General features: G+C 48.8%; 1 protein-coding gene across 5 annotated transcripts; it reads right to left on the reverse strand.

Moving 5' to 3' along the window:
- Nucleotides 1–5,260: 5,260 nt before the first annotated feature.
- Nucleotides 5,261–20,324, reverse strand: WDR13 (WD repeat domain 13). 5 transcript variants are annotated; one of them, XM_037512433.2, is made up of 12 exons: nucleotides 20,254–20,324; nucleotides 19,563–19,658; nucleotides 19,336–19,385; nucleotides 11,937–12,016; nucleotides 11,057–11,297; nucleotides 9,574–9,683; nucleotides 9,327–9,457; nucleotides 8,440–8,747; nucleotides 7,452–7,632; nucleotides 7,226–7,367; nucleotides 5,916–6,034; nucleotides 5,261–5,511 (listed from the first exon to the last, which is right to left on the reverse strand). In XM_037512433.2, the coding sequence occupies exons 2-12, from the start codon at nucleotides 19,600–19,602 to the stop codon at nucleotides 5,327–5,329; spliced, it is 1,587 nt and encodes a 528-aa protein (XP_037368330.1). In that variant the 5' UTR covers nucleotides 19,603–19,658; nucleotides 20,254–20,324; the 3' UTR covers nucleotides 5,261–5,326. The 5 variants fall into 5 exon arrangements, with proteins under 5 accessions (XP_037368330.1, XP_054551719.1, XP_037368334.1 ...); XM_054695744.1 differs by having other exon boundaries at nucleotides 19,563–20,324; XM_037512437.2 differs by lacking the exon at nucleotides 19,563–19,658 and having other exon boundaries at nucleotides 20,254–20,303.
- Between the last annotated feature and the right edge of the window lie 375 nt (nucleotides 20,325–20,699).

Raw genomic sequence — 20,699 nt, forward strand, 5'->3', positions numbered from 1 at the left:
AACTGCTTGGTGATATGAGGAAACCTGACCTCCCCGCTTCGGAACTGGTATTCAAACCCCTTATACCTTCCATTAAAAGTATAACTGGGGGACTCCCTGGTGGTGCAAGGGGTTAAATCTCAGTACTGTGAAGCTATCAGCAGCCACCACAATAAGAATTTGATCCCTGGCCAGGGAGATACCCACATGGGTCCTGTCTCACCCACTGCTCCCCTCAGCAGTGTATTTCAGTAGATCCTCCTGTTCTACTCCCCACTCTGTCTCTGGTGAATCCTCTCACCCGCCCCCGCCACTTCTGGCCTACACCCCAGCCCTTGCATGCATAAATAAAATAAATCTTTTTTTAATTTTTAATTTTTTTAAAGATTTATTTATTTATTTATACAAGCACTGGGTACAGTCAGAAGTGCGGGAGGGTGAGAGAATTCACCAGAGCCAGAGCAGAGAGCAGAGCAGGCAGACTGATGAAGTACTGTTGAGGGGAGCAACAGGCGGCAGGAGAGGTCTGCGCACCATGTGGGACCCTCACCCGGTGGCCAGGGATCGAACCAGCGCTGCAGAGGCTGCGGGCAGCTTTGCAATCCAGCGCTCAACCGCTGTGCCACCGGGGAGGCCCTAAAATAATCTTAAGGGCCTCCCCGGTGGCACAGCGGTTAAGCGCTGGGTTGCGAAGCTGCCCGCGGCCTCTGCGGCGCCGGTTCGATCCCCGGCTGCTCCCCGGCCACCGGAGGAGGGTCCCACATGGCGCGCAGACCTCTCCTGCCACCCGCTGCTCCCCTCAGCAGTGTACTTCTGTCCTTCTGCCTGCTCTGCTCCCTGCTCTGTCTCTGGTGAATCTTCTCACCCCCACACCTCTGGCCTGTACCCCAGTTCTTGTATGCATAAATAAATAAATCTTTAAAAAAGAGAGAAAGATTGCAAACAAATTTCATTGTACTTTCCCTGTGTGTGTGACATTCCACTTCCTCATGCTCGTCTACACTGGAGATTATGAAACACATACATTTTTTATTAAGTGAAAAGTGAAGATAAGCTCCTTGTTTGGCTAGAATTTCTTTAAATATGAATGAAATGAACGCATTTTCATGTTTATTATTTTTCATTTTTGTGACTTTTCGTTTGCATCTTTTGCCCATGTCCATTCACGGTCTTATTAATTTATAAAGAAGTTATCTCTTTGTCCTTCTTATGTTGCAAATATATCCCCCAGTTTATCATTTGTCTACTGATTTCGTTTTTGGTGCATTTTGTTGCTTAGGAACTTTTCAACTCTATCTTGTAGGGTAGATCTTAAACTAAGAATTTTTTAAAATTTATTTATTTATATATATTTTACATCATTGTTCCTTTTTAAACAATGTTTGCTTTTTTTCCCCTCAGGTGTAGTCCCCATAGAATTTCCTCCACCAGTTCACCCGTGCACCATCACCTCAGTCCCCTGTGCTCCTCCCTCCCTCCCTCTGATCCCTCTCCCTCCTCCTCCCCTGCAGGATGTCTCTGGTTTATAATTGTTTTTGTTTTGTTTTGTTTTGTTTTGTATTCTTATTATTTCTGCCACTGATGTCTTATTTGGTTCCCCTATATTCTTCCTATTAGTGAAACTGTTACAGGGCAGCCCTGATGTAAAACGGGTTGCCTGGCTGTGGGTCCTCACCCGCGCGCTTAAAAGGGACTTAATACCCCACTACAGGCACACACAAAAGGTTAATAAAAGGTTTATTTACAAGGGAAAGGGAATTGAGGAAATGTACAGCTCAGGGAGAAAAGTGGGAGATAAAGTCTTAAATGCATCCTACCCGATCCGAGGATCTGGAATCCCAAATGGCACTCTCTGAGAGCGGGCCGCGAACCACCAGCCGTGAAAGCAGAAGGCGAGCAAGTGAGCGAGCGAGCGAGAGAACGCAAGGCCCACGTGTCTGGTTTTATACCAAACCTGGCTGCTTAACCCCACCCTCAGGTCCCAGCCACCTTCCCTTTGATGGTGATGGGATTTGTCTCTCCCAATGTATTAATGGCTTTGGTCTGGGGTGGGGGTGGAGTCCACAAAGCCTGTATGGAATTAGCTCAGGACATCCTTTCCCCCTAACAAAACCATCTGATATTTTTCTTTTTCCTTCTGACTTATTTCACTGATCATAATCCCTCCTAGCTCCATCCACGCTGCTGCGAATGGCATTATTTATTTATTTTTTTGATTGCTGAATAATATTCCATTGTGTATATATACCACATCTTGATCCAGTCATCTATTTGGGTGCATTTGGGGTGTTTCCAGGAATTACCTATTGTAAATAGTGCTGCAGGGGTATTCTTTTTTAAAAAAGATTTATTTATGCATACAAGAGCTGGGTCACAGGCCCGAGATGAAAGGGGTGAGAGGATCCACCAGAGACAGAGTGGGGAGCAGAACAGGCTAGAATGACTGCTGGGGGGAGCAGCGGGTGAGTCAGGAGAGCTCTGCTGTGCCATGTGGGTTGCTCATGCTGCAGAGGCTGCGGATTGCTTCAGAGTGCAGTGCTTAATCCCTTGTGCCACCAGGGAGGCCCTGCAGGTATTATTTTGAATCAATGTTTTTGTGTCCTTTAGGTAGATCCCTAGTAGTGGAAGCAGGTTGAGGAATCTCCACACAGCTTTCCATAGTGGTTGGACCAGTCTGCACTCCCACAGCAGTGCAGAAGAGTTCCTTTTTCTCCACATCCTCGCCAACATTTGCTGTTGCTAGGTTTTTGATATGTGCCATTCTCACTGGTGTAAGGTGGTATCTCAGTGTGGTTTTGATTTGCATTTCCCTGATTACAAGTGATGTTGAACATTTTTTCATGTGCCTGATGGCCATTTGCATTTCCTCTTTGGAGAAGAGTCTTTTTTAAAAAAAAAAAAAAAAGATTATACATACAAGAACTGGGGTGTAAACCAGAGGTGCGGGGAGTATGTGTGGGAGGGGGTGAGAGGATTCACTAGACAGAGTGGGGAACAGAACAGGCAGATTGACCGAAGTACACTGCTAAGGGGAGCAGCGGGCAAGGCCGGAGAGGTCTGCTGCACTATGTGGGGTGCTCCCTGGCCAGGGATCAGGGGATTGAACTAGTGCTGCAGTGGCTGGTGATAGCTTGATAGCAGTGTCTTTAACCCCTGCACCACCAGGAAGACCCCTGAAGAAGTGTCTTTTCAGTTGCCCATTTCTTGACTGGATAACTTTGTTTTTGTTGAGTCATGTGCATTCTTTGTATTCTTTTGGATCAGTCCCTTATCAGTTGTATGGAGTGCAAAGTTTTTTTTTTTTTTAAGATTTTTATTTATTTATATAAGAGCTGGGGTACAGGCCAGAGGTGCAGGAGGATGAGAGGATTCACCAGAGACAGAGTGGGGAGCAAATTAGGCAGACTGATTGAAAGACACTGCTGAGGGGAGCAGCGGGCAAGACAGGAAAGGTCTGCTGCACCATGTGGGTTTGTCCCTGGCCGGCGGGGATCAAACCCGTGCTGCAGAGGCTGTGGACAGCTTCACAGAGCTGCGTTAACCCGCTGCGCCACAGGGGAAGCCCTGGAGTGCAAAGATTTTTTTCCCAATCGGGTGTCTCTTAGCTTTGGTTAATGTCTCTTTTGCTGAACAGCTTTTCAGTTAAACTATGAATTTTGCTGAGATCTGCTATAGCCTGTTATGTTGCTTACCATTCCCTTAGCACTTTAAGTGCTTCGGAGACATTCTGGATTTTCAGTGCTAACTTTTGAACGATGTCATCCTTTGCTCTCCAGCCATTTCACATGTTTTCTATTAGTGTTGATTTACATGTTTCTTGCCTTTAATCTTCCAAGAACCCAACTACTACAAATATAAAGTTATTAGTGCTGGAGGTTTGTTACCAGGATTCACGAGAACATGTGAAATGCCAGGAATATTCTGTCTCGTCGCCCACATCCAAAGCTGATGGCTCAGTGCAGCCCCGAAACAGATGAGGATCACTGGCAAATCACCTGTGTCCCTTTGGCCCTTGGTTACCAATGCCTTTCCTCGTCATTTTTTTTTTTTAATATTTATTCATACAAGAACTGGGGTACAGGCCAGAGGTGTGGGGGTGGGGGTGAGAGGATTCACCAGAGACACAGTGGGGCACAGAACAGGCAGATTGACTGAAATACACTGCTGAGGGGAGCAGTGGGCAAGACAGGAGAGGTCTGCTGCGCCATGTGGGTAGCTCCCTGGCCGGGGATGGAACTCATGCTGCTGAGGCTGCGGATAGCTTCGTAGGTTGCATCTTAACCCCTTGTGCCACCAGAGAGGCCCTTTCTCCATCATTTCTACTTAATGCTAGTTGTCTTTTTTCAGTACGTACTCTGAGCCAGGCATTGGGAGAAGCACTCTAATATGTTAAGTTACTGAATATAAACAATTTTGTGAGACTATTACCATCAAGTTTTACAGATGAAACCAAACCTTAGAGAAGTAACTTCACCAAGGGTAAGAGTTTATTTAAAGGAGTCTTCAAATATTTATTAAATCGCAGCATGGGTCATGCCAAGTAAGAATCCAACGGAACCCAAAGCGGCTTGAACTTTAAACTATTACAACCAACTTGGATCACACCCCTCCTCTGCTCAAAGACTGGTAACTCACCCTTCACTCAGAATAGAAGCCCAAGTTCTCACTGTGACCCATGAAGCCCTCCAAGATCTGGCCTGACTCACCTCATCTCCTACCACATGCTGGTCCAGCCACACTGGCCTCTCCAACCATCTTTCTGGCACACTCCAGCCTCAGTGCCTTTGCACTACCTTTTCTCCATGCCTAGAATGTTCTCCCCGCATACAATGGCTTGTGCTCTCTTCATTTGGTCTGTTTAAATTTCACCATGTCAGGAATGTCTTCTCTGATCATGGCACTGATAAGACTCCAATCCCCCCACCCTCCCCAATCTGGTAATTTGTCTCCTGTCCATGCTTTATTTTTCTCCACAACACTTAGCTGACTTGTTATGTATTTTTGTCTATTAACCACCTGCTTTCATTAGAATGCAAGCCCCATGAGGACAGGGATGTAGGTCACAGCGGTATTCCCCGTGCCTAGGAGGGTTCCTGGCACATGAATATTGTCTGTTGAATGCATGAGTGTGTAAAACACTTGTTTCACCTATGACAAGGTAAGGTAGACATTCGATAAATGGTTGTTGAATGAATGAGTAAATCAACACATGAATGAATGAATGGGTAAGTTCTGAACTGCTCTGTGCGCTGTTGGGGCCTGCAGATGTGGGAGCCAGCGATCAGCACGAGCACAGAAAATTTATTTACAAACACGGGCTGGCTGCAGGAGGTGGGTGGGAAGGTTCCTACTTCTGTTCCCGCCTCCAGACGATGACCATGCCACTGGCGTCACTGGATGCCAGCAGGCTCTCATCACAGTTGAAGCTGACATCTAGCACGGGGGCGCTGTGGCCCTGCAGCTTGTTGACAGCAGCCTTGGCAGCCCGTTCCACATCAAAGAAGTGCACGCACATGTCCTCACTGCCTGTCACTGAAAGATGAGAGGCCATCAGGAGGTGCTGCAGGAGGCGGCGGGTGCCCGGGGCGGTGAAACCTCTGAGATAGCTGAGGGCTTAAGGGGTCTATGACCAAGGTGGGAGGCCCCAGCATGGCTGGGTCTGGGAGGTCAACTTGCTGTTTGGATCCTGTGTCCAGAGTATGAGGTGTCTGTGCTCTTTGAGGTGGGGTCTGTGTCTCAGATTGGGAGTGCTCTGGGCTGCTTGGTGGGTGGGGGCCTGTGGTCAAAGTGTGAGTTCTCTGAGCATGAGGTTTTCAGAGCAGGAAAGCTCTGGAGGCCCAGAAAGTCAGGGCACCAAGATGTCTGAGCCAGATCAGCACCAGCCCCGTCCCTGCCCCTCCCAGGCTACCCAGACACCCCAATCCTCTAGGACTCACCCACGCAGGCCCCCTGGCGGAAGGACATGAGGGGGCAGAAGATGCTGCGTACGGGATGAGAGCTCTGCTCAATAGGGAAGCTCCTCTTCAGCTGCAGGGTCCCCTCATTGTCCACCACCCTGCGGGGAGGATGAAAGCTGGTCGGGGCACAGCCTCCACCCCAGAGGGGGGTGAACAGTGGGCCAGTCTGAGTCAAGGTCCATGAAATCCCCTTCTGAGCTGGCTGCATAGACCTGTAAAGCGTGGGCTGGTGGGCAAGTCAGTGATGGTCAGAAATAGTTGACAGTGTGTTGACAGAAATGGGGCACCTCTGCAGGCTCATCCGCTAGCTCTGCCTTCTGAGGGTCTCTTAGAGATCCTGGCGGTAAGGTGGGCACAGAGAGGAAACGGCTGCCCAGCGATGGCAGCCCTGTGCTGTGGTCTTTCAGAAGGATGACCCAGAGCTACAGCAGGTGTCTGGGGATATTTCCACAGGTATCACCTGGTGGAAAGTGAGGTGTGGGGAAGGATGTAGAAGGAGTTCACTTTTGTGAAACCCACAAGCCACAAAAATGTGTGTGTATGCCTAGGTCTACAGGAGAAGCTGTTAACATGCTTTCCTGGGGAAAGGGGCAGGCTGAGGAGGCAGGAGGAAGGGAGAGAGACAGGAAAAAAACTCAGGAGTACTCTTAAATTAAAAATTATAACTGTATGTGTATATAATTTCTTCTAAGGAGAAAAAAAGATAAAATAAGCATTCTATGGGGAAGGGTTTTTCAGGCCTGGCTGGACATCACTGGGGGAACTTTTCCATACACTACAGCCCAGGGCCACGGAGTGGGGCCCGGCCATGATTTTTTGAAGCTCATCTAGTCATTCCAGGGTGCGGCCAGACTGAGAACTGCATTTGGGTAACAGGACTCGTATGAGGTGGAAGAGTAAACTTTCCCCCTCAAGAAAACAAAAAAGGCAGGATGAATGGACAGAAAATAGGCCAATGCTCTAAAGGAGATCCTAGTTTATTTTATGCCTCAGTTTGCTCATCTGTAAGATGGACATGCACATGGCGCCTGCCTCACAGGGTTGTGAAAATTAAATGAGGTGATACGCCTAAGATGCTTCAAAGGGTCTGACCTCGGTAATGGATCCAGCAGCACTGGCTCCTGCTGCCACTGTTATAGCTAATGGTGATCTCATCTTCTTACGACTTATTGGTGCTGTTATTATTATGGTTAAGAGACTGGACCACCGCCCTCAGTGAAATGAACCTGACGGAAGAAACAGGCTCTCAGGCCTTCTGTCTCCAGGTGGTCCCAGCCGAGGAGACCCACCTGTAGAGCAGCAGCTTGTTGAGGCAAGCGTTGATGAGCAGCGAGGGGTCCCGGGCCTCGCGGCTGACCCAGGAGCGGGCGGAGATACTGGTCACAGGGCTCCCCTCATGCACCACCAGACGCTTGGCTTTGGTCAGCTTCCCTGGGGGAATAGAGGAGAGGAGGGGAGGGAAGGGCAGTGCGTTGGGAGGGTGAGAACCCCGGGTGCAGGCCTTGGCCCACTTACCTGTGGCCATGTCAAAGAGGAAGGAGAAAACACTGCCGCGGTCATCACCTGCCCAGAGCAGCCGGCCAGGGGCGTCAAAGGACAGAGCCAGGACCCGGCCTGTCAGCTTGCTGGAACCACCCTTCACCTTCTTGCCCGTGGAGATGTTTACGACATGCACGTTGTGCTTGGCGTTCCCCACCTGTGGGTGAGACCCACACACCATCATCCTGCTCCCAGTCAGTCCTTCTTTGAGTCTGGCCACAGTGAGGCTGCTGTTGATGGGACTGGCTGGTTCCTACTAGGGCTGTGGCGGGGAGACTAGGTGACCTCAGCCTGCAAACCTGCCAAGCCAGTCCCTTCCGCAATCTGCTCAAAACAGATAGCTGCACCCAGGACTAAAGTGGTCTCAGATCCATAACGCTGCCCCCTGGTCAGCAGCCCCTGTGGTCGGCAAACCACAGGGCCAGCCCAGTCCACAACAGCAACCTGTCTACTCCCTGGCTCGTCCTTTCTGGAGCCTTGACTACAGCGGACCTGCCGCTGGGGCAAGTGAAAGGAGCCCCGGATACAAGCTCACTCTTGCTGGTCCCCTCTATTCCCTGCTCGGGGCCAGGCCAGGCTGCTCATATCCTCTCCTTGCCCTCTGATTCTTGCCCTGGGGTCAGATCAACGTGGGGCTGCCAGTGATGGTGCGAGGTTTCTGACCTGCACCCCCGCTCCCTGACCAGTGGCCCCCGTGGTCAGAAATGGCAGAACTGCCGCTGATCTGACTGAAGGGGTACCAGACCCATAATGGTACCCCTGACCTTGCCCCCCTAGAGATCACCTCAGCAAGACCACCCCAGACCAAGATCAGTGCCCCTCCACTGACCCACTCCCCTGAGTCTGGCCACAGGAGGGCTGTGGTGGTGGACTGGAGTGGACCCCCTTATACTGATTCCCTGCACAGACAGCCCTCCCGGCCCGGCATCCCTGCCCTCGGCAAGCAGACGCCCTGGAGCCTGACCACAGTGAGGTTGTTGTTGACTGGCTGGAAGGTGCAGCAGAGCAGTTCGGCGCCATCGGGGTCAGGGATCTCCCGGATGCAGCGGCCGTCCTCAGAGGCCCAGATGCGCATGGTAGCATCAAGGGAGGTGGACACAAGGATGTCATTGGAGAGGGACCAGGCGAAGTCAGAGACACCACGGGTGTGTCCCCGCAGCACGCGCAGCACGGTGGGTGGGGCGGGCACCAGCTGGCACAGGGAGATGCTGCCATCCAGTGAACAACAGGCCAGGCGGTGCCGGTCGTCATTGGCGAAGCGCACCCTCGGGACTGCAATGCCAAGGAGCCACGTGTTTGCTCACTGGGAGCTTTTGCTCATAAAAGGCTCTGACACGTGGGCCAGGCTTAGGAGCCCCTGCACCGGGCACAGTGGCCTGAGCACAGGGCTTTCCTGGGCTGAGAGAGGGAGATGGAACCCCGGAAGACCCTTTTTAAAAGCTCCCTAAATCGAGTAGATATTTTATGGACTGCAAGATTTCTGCAATGTGAAAAGTTACCTCCATCCCAGAGTGAACTTTTTAATTACCAAGGAAGTGGCAGTTTGCAAAACCCACTCTACCCTCGGCATGGGGATCTGTCTGCAGCAAAGGCTTTGACTCTTCCAAGTGACTCACAGCCCCAGTGCTGAGCAGAGTGCTTTTTGAAGTTGTTGTGCCCCTTATGGTAGACAGTCCTTAGGATTTTGCAACCACTTTGCAGAGGGCTTTTCAGCTTGTGAAAGGTTTTATGGATGGCAATTTGTCATTAGGAGGTGGGCTAGAGGCTGTGCCTTCCAGAAGAGGATGCACTGGGTGCTTGTCACCATTTGGATAAATGTGTCATGATGGGACCCACTCCCCACTGGCTCACCTGCCTCATCCACGTGCTGGTCAAAAACATGGTACATGCCTGCAAAGGCATAGTTCTCGCTCAGTGACGTGTCCCCAGCCATGGCCCGACTTGCTTCCGCCACTGAAGTGGGTACCACGCTGCCGGGAGGCCTGTGCCCCAATGAGAGCAGAGGGTGACAGGAGGTAGGTGCTAGCCTTCAGCCTGCCATCTCCCAGGGCTCCTCTCCTCCACATACAGCCTTGCCCTCAGCTGCCCTGGTGCATACCTGTCTTCATAGACAGCGCGGTTCATCTGCGCCTGCAGCTGGTAGGAGCCTCGGCTGACAGAACGGCGGTGCCCACGGGCTCCCAGAGCCCGAGGATCATCCTCAAAGTCCTGCAAAGACAGAGAGTCAGGGTGGGGGCATCTTGAAGGAGTCCTTAAGGATCTACAAGGGAAAATATAATACCATCCATTATCTGTTTTTTACTTTAAAACTTTTTTTATTTGTAAAGAATCGCAAACTTAATAAAAGTTGCAAAAATAAAGATTGTGAAGGGAACACCTTTATACCCTTTTACCCAGATTTTCCTGTTTTAACATTTTATATCATTTGCCTTATGACAGCCCCTTGTGTTTGGATACTCAAATTTTTCTTTTTTTAAAGATTTTTTTTAATAGAGGCATGTTTTTATTTATTTGTTTGTTTGTTTTGTTTATACATGCACTGGGTACAGTCAGAAGCTCGGGAGGGTGAGAGAATTCACCAGAGCCAGAGCAGGGAGCAGAGCAGGCAGAAGGACCGAAGTACACTGCTGAGGGGAGCAGCGGGCGGCAGGAGAGGTCTGCGCGCCATGTGGGACCCTCCTCCGGTGGCCGGGGAGCAGCCGGGGACTGAACCTGCACCGCAGAGGTCGCGGGCAGCTTTGCAACCCAGCGCTCTACTGCTGCGCCACCGGGGAGGCCCAGGATACTCAGATTTTTTAAAACCATTTGAGGGTAACTTACATGTATCATGTCCCTTTCTTGCAAATACTTAAGTATTTATAGTTGATCCTTGAACAATGTAGAGGCCAAGGGTGCTAGACCCCATCCCCAGCATGTAATCAATAAATTCACAAATAAATTCTGACTCCCCCAAAACTTTACTAATAGCCTGCTGTTGACTGGAAGCCTTACCAATAATATAAACAGTTGATTAACAACAACAAAAAGAATCTGAGATCAGGAGCCTTCAAAATATACCCAGAACCTCATTCCTTCTCACCCCCAGCCACCTCTACTGCCTGCACTAGTTTCCCTGCTCCTGACCTGGCCTCAGTGAGTTAAGATACTCAATAAAGGTTGTGTTAACAAAGAATGGTTTCCCCAGAAAGCAACTCCCCTGAGTCTCTTGCTTCATGCAAGTATCAGCTCACATGTCACTTCCTTGGAAAGGTCTGATGATTTCCATGAAAAACAGCTTCTCTCCGTCCCCTACACTGATCCTGTTTTTATCTCCCAAGCCTTTACTTTTCCATCTTAGCACTCTTCCCTATAAGCCAATAATTGACTAATCTGGTCTACTGGCTTACAGGTTTATTAGCCTACTTCTCTATTGCCTATTTACCAACCAGTTTATTTGGTTTATTGACTTATCTCATAATTATGCCTGCTGTTCATCCTAAGAGCCTAGAACAGTGCCTTGCTAGTAATAGGTGCTTAACAAAAGTCTGCTGAGTGAATGTATGGAGGCCAGAGGCAAGGTAGTTGTGTGAGGAGGAGCTCACCTCCATGCGGTCAAGGGTAGTGCGGCTGCTGCGGATGATGCTGTTGCTGTAGGCACGGGCACTGCCTGGTTCAGAGAGGGGGCCGTAGCGCTGGCCCAACAGCTGTCCCCGCAGCCTCAGGTACTGCCGACGCAGTGCTGGGGGGTGCCCAGCCTTGGCATTCTCCCGCAGCAGCTGGCTGCGCCGTCGGATATACTGTGTCCGAAACTGTGGAAACGTTGGTGTGCGGTACGCGTTGTACCTATGAGGGCAGGAGGCAGGGTGGGTAGCAGGCACAGGATGGAGGGAATCAATTAGCTCAGGTAATAGAGAAGAGAAATGAGATGCTGAGATGCGTGACAGTGAATGGAGTCAGAATGACAAGTCATGGTAATATGGATCCCTTCAGTGCTGGGATGGAGGTGAGTCTACAGTAATAAAGACCATGGGACTGAAGTCACTGGGAGGACAATGGAGACAGTGTGCAGCTTCGCTAGAATTGGAATGGGGTGTCTGAATCAGTGTGGGAGTCAGTCTGGCACAATGACGGGGGTTCGTGTGGGATGGTATTTGGGGTCATGTTGGGGAAATGATAGTGGTAAGAGATGCCTGGTGACAATCATAAAGACTAGGATGTCACCACCCTGAGCTCCATTCCCTCCCTCCCAAAGGTTCTTCGCACAGATCCTCTTCTGAAAGCTTTTTCCCAGCATGCTCTTTACGACCCTCAGGCTACCCCATCTCATTGAAGGCGAGCCCCCACACCCTACTACTGCGCATGCTCACCTCCAGCATGCCTACGCAGCCGCAAAAGACAAGTTCTCGGCCCAGCCTCACTTATCGCCACTGCGCATGCACCACAGTTACTTCCGCTCTGAAGGACTACAACCCCACGCCTCACCTAGCGTCCACTGCTAAGACCTGCTGCCACACCGCGGCCATTCCCCGGCCTCCTCTTCCTGCGTGTCCGCCCGCGGGAGCCTGCAGGACAAGGGCCTGGAATGTCAGCGTCGCGAGCGAAGGGATCTAGTTCCGCCCCTTCCGCCAGACGATTGTTGCCATAGACGCCGAGCCCCTCCACGCTGGATATCGCAAAATACCGCCCGGCTGTTAGCAGGGGCCTCACCCCAGCCCTGCCCTTTCCGGGCAGCGCCCGGATAACACGGCAGCGATTCAGGCCTGACCCCGCCCATCCCTGATCGCCATAGCAACGCCCCTCCCCCCGCATAGAAATCCTTGGCATTCCTCACCCATGTTGCCCCCCCGCCCCCCGCCTTCCCTTCTCGAGTCCAAGAGCACGGCCTGGGATCAGGGACCACCTCCGGGGCTGCCTCCGGGTCTTGAGGCCCCCCGGGGCGTCCCTGAGACCAGTGTCGCCCTTTCCTTCTCTCTTCTCCCTCTCTCAGGTTCCAGGCAAGATGGCCGCCTGCTGCCAAGAATAGTTGTCGAGCCTAGAGCGAATCGATAGGAACTCAACCCAGGGCGTGGGAGCCACGCAGGCGCACTACAGGACGAAAGCTTCCCGCATAAATACTTATGCACCGCCCCTGAAGTCCTAACCACTTCCAGTCCCCAATGGCACTATGTATATACAAGGATAACCACCAAGGGTCACAGGAACTGGGGCGAGTATGCCAATTTCTCACTAAAAATCTGAAATACTACTTTAAAAAAAATAGAAAAGAAAACCTTTAAAAAAAAGATTTATGTATACAAGAACGGGGGTACAGGCCAGAGATGCAGGCGGTGAGAGGATCCACCAGACAGAGTGGGGAGCAGAACAGGTAGATTGACTGAAATACACTGCTGAGGGGAGCAGCCGGGCGAGACAGGAGAGGTCTGCTGCACCATGTTGGTAGCTCCCTGGGTGGGGATCGAACTCGTGCTGCAGTGGCTGCAGTTAGCTTCATAGGTTGCATTTTAATCCCTTGTGCCACGAGGGAGGCCCCCAAATCACTTTATTTTAAAGAATGATACAAATGGCTTTTTTAGTGACATGATCTTGGCCAAGCAAGATTTTGAAGTGCAGAATAAAAAAATCGCACATGTAGAGGTCCCCTAGAAAGTCTTCCAGTTCTTAGTGTCTGATGGGCCACTCTGGGATGAGAACAGTCCATTGTGCATGACTGAGCAGGTGGTTGGGCATGGATACTCCCACAGAAGCTTGGTCTGTGGGTGAATCTCTACATTAGGCAAAACAAGCTTTAGGGTTTGGATCCCAGGAGGCTATTCTAATCTTTATTTCAGCTCCAACAAGAAACGGCATCTCTTATTATTCATCTTAACACGATCAGAATAAACAAAGCTGAAACACAAGGCCTAGTTAACTTTGGATCTTAACATCAACTGACAATTCTCAAAACCATTTCCACACTATTTCTATAATAAACACAATGCGGGGGGCGGGGGGGGGGCTCCCTGGTGGCCTAGGGCTTAAGTCTTAGTGCTATCACCTCTAAGGCCTGAGTTGGATCCCAAGCCAGGAAGCTAACCCACATATGGCCCAGCAGACCTCTTTGGTCTTACCTGCTCCTCCCTTTAGCTATGTATTTCAGTAAACCCGCCAATTCTGCTCCCTACTGTCTCCCTGGCTTCACCCTCACCTCTGGCCTACACCCCAATCAATACACACACCCTCCACACAATGTGAACGTTTTAAAGTGCCCTGAAATGAGCAGAAACATCCCAAAACGTCCTCTTTTGTATTCTAATAAGGCCACACTGTATTGTATTGATTTAGCATTTCCCTTGTCTGTGCCATAGGTATCTCTTCAGGATATTTTCTCGTGACTGCTAAACAATCTGTAATCTCTAGTATTTGCCAATGTGCTGGGCACTGTTCAAGGTGTTTTACAGGTATTAATTCATTTACTCCTAATAATGAAATGCTATGGGTCCTATTATTATCCTCACATTGAAGACAAGGAAATATGAAGCTCAGGGAGTTCTAGGTGACATTTTATTCAACTAGTCCCTTAATTGTGACCAGCATTGGATTCATTTCCAAGTTTTTCTTTTGGGAAGGGTGAGTCATAAACGATGCTGCGATTAATGCTTTTCCCATTCACCTTGATGGTCCATGGACAGAGTCCTGCCCTTTCATCCTACCATTCAGCTTCCAATGAAACATGGTGGGAGGGTATCGTGAGTCAGGGCTGTCAGGGGATTTACTGTCTGTTGGATTTTATTGCAATATGTAAAGAATTATTTTTAAAAACTCCTATCTGGGGCCTCCCTGTAGCCTAGAAAGTTGTCTCAGTGCTATTCACCTCTATGGCCTAAGTTTGATCCTGGTTAGGGAGCTAAACCACATGTGGCAAAGCAGACCCGCCCACAGCTCCCTTCAGCAGTGTATTTTAGGGGCCTGTTCTGCTCCCCACTGTCTCTGATGAATCCTCTCACCCGCCCCCCACTTCTGGCCTCCACCCCAGTTCTGCACACACAAAAATAAAAAAAACCTCATTCCTCTAAGGCTGTGACACTAGATCAAACAAACAACCCAATGATAGGGTTATTTTAAGTATGAATTAGTTATTACCGCACACAAAGTATTCATAACACCTGTTGCATGATGCATGCTATTATTCTGACAGGCAGTACATTATGTTTCAGAAAGCAGTATAACTTGGCCACTGCCACAGGCTCTGCCAACTAAGAGCTATGCGGTCTTGGGCAAGTCACTTAACCACCTCTTTGTGACCAAGTCTCATCTGATATGAAATAAACTGCCTCATCAGGTCAGTGTGAGAAGTAAATTAGTCCATACCTGTAAAGCTTAAGACTGGCATCTGGAACAGAAAAATAACACACTAAATGTTGACTGCTATCAGTTATTTAAAAATTTCCCAGCAACAGATCCACCTGCTAGAGGTAGCGGTGATACAGAAATAATGCAAATTACAATGACCAGAGCCACCTCTTAAATTTTTCCAACTTTTAAACATTTAAGTACTCTCATTGGGTTAAAAATGGATTTGGGGGCCTCCCTGGTGGCGCAGCGGTTGAGCGCTGGGTTGCGAAGCTGCCCACAGCCTCTCGATCCCTGACCACAGGCAAGGATCTCACATGGCGTGCAGACCTCTCCTGCTGCGCCCACTACTCCCCTCAGCAGTGTACTTCGTCAGTCTGCCTGCTCTGCTCTCTCTCATTCTCTCACCCTCCTGTGCTTCTGACTGTACCCAGTGCTTGTATAAATAAATCTTAAAAAATTTAAAAAAGTGGATTTTGAACAAGTTGGTAACAGGAAGGCATTGTCAGTTTGTTGGAAGTTTGGGGAGAAAGGGGCAGAGTTTATTGTCATGAATTGCAGATCAGAGTGTGGGGAAGAGAGGATCTCAGGCCTGGATGGGGGTTATCAAATTACCAGGAGATGCCCTGGACACTGAGTGACCTTTCTTACAATTATGACATCTAAAAAAGCTCAAGCCCACGGCAGGTCACAAGTTCTACTGCAATGGGATCGGGGGCTATTTTACCATCATAGCTGAGGGTCCTAGTCAAATGCACAGACAGATTTGGACAAAAAAAGACAGGCAGGCCAGAGGTCATGTCTTTTCTGGACTCCTCCTTCCTTCATGTACCTCCTGCCTATTTGGTCCCAGAGCTTAGAAATGGAAAAAGTGAGCTCTGGGTCACACTGACCATGCCCACTTTTCATTAATAACGCAGGCTGAAATGCAACCTAAAGTTGGGCTTCATTCTCAGGAACAAAAAGGAGCATGATTTGAGTGAGTCTCAGCAGCCCGGGCGAAGAGTATACCGAGAAAGAAATAAGCACGCAAAAAGAGAGGGGACATGGGAGTGAGTGTAACTGAAGAACAGACACTCGGTCCTTATTCTTTTACCTTGAAATTTCTTCATTTCTAAATGGGCTAAGGGGGAGTGGGACATAAGATTGTAATTTAAGTTTTACCATTTCCTGATGCAAAATCATTTACTTCTGAAGCCAAAGTTCTCAAACACATGCCTTGATGGTGACAGTTCTGAGTCAGAAACAAGAAACCTGCAGTTGGAAAATGATTCACACAGATCACTTTAGCAGGCCCTATAATCTGAAATATTGAGGCAGCCTTCTGAGAAATATTTATCAAGTGCCAGACAAATGGTTCCTGCTCTAACAGAGATCCCAGTGATAGGTAGAAGGTAAGTGACAAATAAGGTAATTCTAAGATTTATTTCATGTATACAAGAACTGGGGTGCAGACCAAGGGTGTGGGGGGGTGAGAGGATTCACCAGAGAGTGGGGAGCAGTGGGCAAGGCAGGAGAGGTCTGCTGCACCATGTGGGTTAGCTCCACATCTGGCCTGGGATTGTGCTGCAGTCTGTGGATTGCTTCAGTGTGGTGCTTAACCCCTTGTGCCACCAGGGAGGTCCCATTACTACATCTATCTTATGGAATTGCCACAACCACCCTGATGAGGAGGTGTGACATTTAGTCTCTTCAGAGAAAAGTGAACCCTAGAAGGGCTTATTTTGCCCATGGCCACAAAATATTAAAGCTAAGCACTTAGAACCACGCAGGAAGTCAAAACGGACTTTTTTTTTTTTTTTTTTAAGAATTATTGGGCCTCCCTGGTGGCACAGCACTGTGAAGCTATCCCCAGCCAGCCAGGGAGCTACCCACATGGCACAGCAGTGTATTTCAGTCAGTCTGCCTGTTCTGCTCCCCACTCTGTCTCTGGTTAATCCTGTCATCCCCCACACCTCTGTCTGGTCTGTACCCCAGTTCTTGTATGCATAATTAAAAAAAGAAAATGCCAGATACTTGTTTAAAAAAGATTTATGTATAGAAGAACTGGGGTACAGGCCAGAGGTGTGGGGGGTGAGAGGATTCACCAGAGACAGAGTTGGGAGCAGAACAGGCAGATCTACTGAAATACACTGCTGAGGGGAGCAGCGGGCGAGACAGGAGAGGTCTGCTGCACCATGTGGGTCAGCTCCTTGGTCGGGGATCGGACTCTTGTCACAGTAGCTGGAGATTACTTGATAGTGCTAAGACTTAAACTCCTGCACCACCAAGAAGGCCCTGGAGTAAGTTTCTCTAAAAAAAAAAAAATTATTGGGGCCTCCCTGGTGGCGCAAGGGGGTGGGATGCAACCTATGGAGCTGTCCATGGCCATTGCAGCATGAGTTCAATCCCCAGCCAGGGAGATACCCACATGGCGCAGCAGGCCTCTCCTGACTCACCCGCTGCTCCTCTCAGCAGTGTTTCAGTCGATCTGCTTTTTCTGTTCCCCACTGTCTCTGGTGGATTCTCTCATGCCCCACCCCCACCTCTGGCCTATACCTGTTCTTGTATGTGTAAATAAATCTTGAAAAAAAAAAAGGAGTACAGGTATTTACTAAAACACCACCAAGGCAAACAGTGGACAAGACAGGATAGGTATGGGCCATATGTGGGTTAGCTACTGGCTGGGCACTGAATTCAGGCCGTAAAGGTGATAACCCTGAGACTTAACTCTAGGCCACCAGGGAGGCCGTTCTTAACTCTTTATCATGGAGTTTCAAACTTAGCATAATATTGTTATAACTTTTACATACCTATCACCCAGATCCAACAATTCTAAGCACTGAACATTTTTCAAGCTGCAGGCTCCATAAACACTTCAATGTTTCAGGGCCTGTAACTGTTCTTACACCAGGGAATGGGGCACGTCACACATCTCATTCCACAGACCACTGTCCTCTTCCACCAACAGGTGGGCTGGGCCCCAAAGGAAAATGCAGCTTGGGCTCCCTCAGTGGCCTAGGGGTTATGTCTCAGCACTATCACTGCTGTGGCCTGAGTGGCAGACCTCTCCTGTCTCACCTGCCTCTCCCCTTAGCAGTGTATTAGTCAGTCCATCTGCTCTGCTACCTACTCTGGTGAATCCTTTCATCCCTTGCACTTCTGACCTACACCCCAGTCCTTTTAGGAAAAATAAATCTTTAAAAAAAAATGCAATTTCCTATGGCTTGTGGTCAAGTTCAAAATACAATCTCCAAAGTCTGCTTGGACAACCCTTAAAAACTTGAGTATGGGAAACTTCCAGTTGAATTTTGACTAAAGGAAGCTCAAAATTGAGTCAGAAAACTGACTCAACAGTTTATTAGAATTGCTTGTGCAGAACAGTGCCAAACTGTCTCAGAAGCCTTAACAATTCCTTGTGCATTCACTTTATGTTCTTGCCCACCAAAGGATCTAAGGCGACTAAACACTAACATTTCTGCTGTTTAGTGTATATACACTCACACTAAATGGTAAAAGTCTAGGTCATGTCTTGCTACCAAACTTAAAAATACTTTGCTAGCAGGGGAGGGGTGGGAGATGCAGTAGGAATGCAGCTGGGCAGGGATTGTGCTGTCTTATCTGGGTAAGCAGAGGAGTGGCAGGGAATACTGGTCACAGATTGTTATCGAACATGCTTTTTGACATGTCATCTCTAGTACTTGCTGTAACTTCTCCAGCCTCATTAAACCCAGTAAGTGGTGCAAGAGTGTGGGGTAGCATCAGGGACCTGCTCTGTCCCTAACACGTCACATTTAACAGGTCCTCTGTGAGGTGGGCACCACTATTCCTATTTGACATGCTGAAAATGAAGTAGAGATATCAATCTAGGAAGCAGGGAGTAGAAATAATTTCAGCTTAAATGGAGTGGGAGTGGCAGGGCTTGAGATTTATTCCAGACACTGAAAGGGGGAGAAGCCCATAGAATGAATCCATGGCCAAGTTTTAGGTATAAGAAAGATCCAGGGCTTCAAAATACAAGTCTTCGCAGACCAGGGGTATCCAGTCTTCAGATCTTGGGTCAGAGGCTAACTTTCAAATATCTCTGAGTGTTTTGGAGTTTCTGATCTTGGGTTCAAGCAACAGCAATTATTCTGGGCAAACTGAAGCAGAGGACTAAAACATCCGGAAAGGGATTTGAATCATGTTGAGATTTTATTTATAGTGCCAAAGAAAACCAACTGTGTGGATTCTCTAGGCCCCTTAGACCAAATAAACAGCAGGAGACTGGGCCTCCCTGGGCAGATTACAAGGAACCTTCTGAAATAGAGCAGATTGATCAAACTGTTACTCAGGTCTGGGGGGCTATTTCTCATCTTTGTTGATGTCACACATCCTGCCTCAGGTCACACTGGGTTAAGCGGGACATACTTCTGAGGCAGGATCAGAGGTGCATGCTCACATAAAGGCAGTAAAGGTGGTCCTCCTGCTACTGTCCCCCCTCCACCCATCCTAGAGCTCCCTGAAGACCCAGCACAAAATGCTTCCTGAGACCAAGTACCCAATTGTGGGGGTAACCACAGTGCCCCTTTACCTGAGCCTGGCCAGTGGACAGGTCCAAGAAGTTGCAGAGTCTCTGTCTACCTGCCAAGGTAAATTCATGACATTTGGGATAAGAAGGTCCTTGAGGCCTGTCCTAACTAACTAGCTGGAAGACCCAGGAGGCAGATGGCCACGCTAGACTATCTCAATACATGCTGTCAGTTCAGGCTTCCAACAGTACTATAGACTGGTTGGCTTATAAATAGGAAGTTCTCTCACGGTTTTGGAGGCTGCAAGCCTGAAACCAGGGTGCCAGCATGGTCAAGCTCTGGTGAGGATCATCTTCCAGGTTGTAGACTGCCAACTTCTGGTATCCTCCTCGCACAGTGGAGAGCAGATGGGGGAAACAGGCTTGCTTGACTCTTTTAAGGGTACTAATCTCACGAGATCATCAATCCTAATGACCTCCTGAAGACTCAATCTCCCCAATACCATCATAGGTGAGTGTTGGGGGTTAGAACTGAAGGGTTCAACATATTTTGAGAACTTTCAGTCCATTAGCACATGCTTTGCCCCCCACCCCCAAATGTTGGAATGCTATGTAGGATGTCCTGGAACGTGCTAGCTGGTGGTATTTGGCTCAAAGTCAGCCAGGTGGAAACTGAACACAACTCATTAGAAACTCTAAATGGACTAACCAAACTCATGGGACTCTAATACCCACCTGAACCTGGACCAAAGGGTAATGTAGAATTGAGGAACTAAGACCAACCAGATGTGTAAAACCAGGCCATTGCCACCATCTTACCACTGAAGACCCTCACTACCAAAGATCATTAAACTCCCATGACAGAAGGCCCTGCTACCTGTACTCAATGGCCTATTTATCAAACAAGCTCAATCACCTCACATCAGAAAATGTGAAAGGCCCATCCCATTAAGGATGAAAAACCAAAGCAAAGTAAAATACCTGGAAAGCAGCAGTGTGGATTTGAATCCTGGAATCTGAATCCAATGTCTGAGCTCTCAGAACCCTGTATTCAAACCAGGATATTTCCATGTTTCTCACATCAAGGTGAATTTACTATACCTCTCCCGACCCATCATTTCAGGGTGAGGCACTAGAATCACCTTTTAGGGCAATGAATGTTTAGTTTCCACCACGTGGGAACTACATTCTACATTCTCATAACAATCCTGAGGGCACCTATCCAATGTTGAGAAGTTAGGGGAACTGAAACCCAAGCAGTAACCTGATTCTCAAGCTGTCACTAATCAAGACAATGGGATGAAGAGACCATCTCAGGAAACACAATCCCAGCCATAAGGGAGTATCACCCCAATATTTATTTTTTAAAAAAGATTTTTTTATGCATATAAGAACTGAGATCTAGGCCAAAGGTTGGGGGTGGTGAG

This window comes from Talpa occidentalis, unplaced genomic scaffold (genome assembly GCF_014898055.3).
Source record: "Talpa occidentalis isolate TD23 unplaced genomic scaffold, MPIMG_talOcc4v2.1 talOcc4.15, whole genome shotgun sequence".
Classification (NCBI taxonomy): domain Eukaryota; kingdom Metazoa; phylum Chordata; class Mammalia; order Eulipotyphla; family Talpidae; genus Talpa; species Talpa occidentalis.

Excerpts from the sequence above, each read along its gene's own strand:
- WDR13 (XM_037512433.2), bottom strand. The coding sequence starts at position 19,602 with ATGCTGGCACCCTGGTTTCAGGCTTGCAGCCTCCAAAACC. Across the intron at positions 9,458-9,573 it reads CGCGCTGTCTATGAAGACAG|GCCTCCCGGCAGCGTGGTAC; the intron begins GTATGCACCAGG and ends ATTGGGGCACAG. Across the intron at positions 5,512-5,915 it reads CCGCCAGGGGGCCTGCGTGG|TGACAGGCAGTGAGGACATG; the intron begins GTGAGTCCTAGA and ends CTCATCTTTCAG.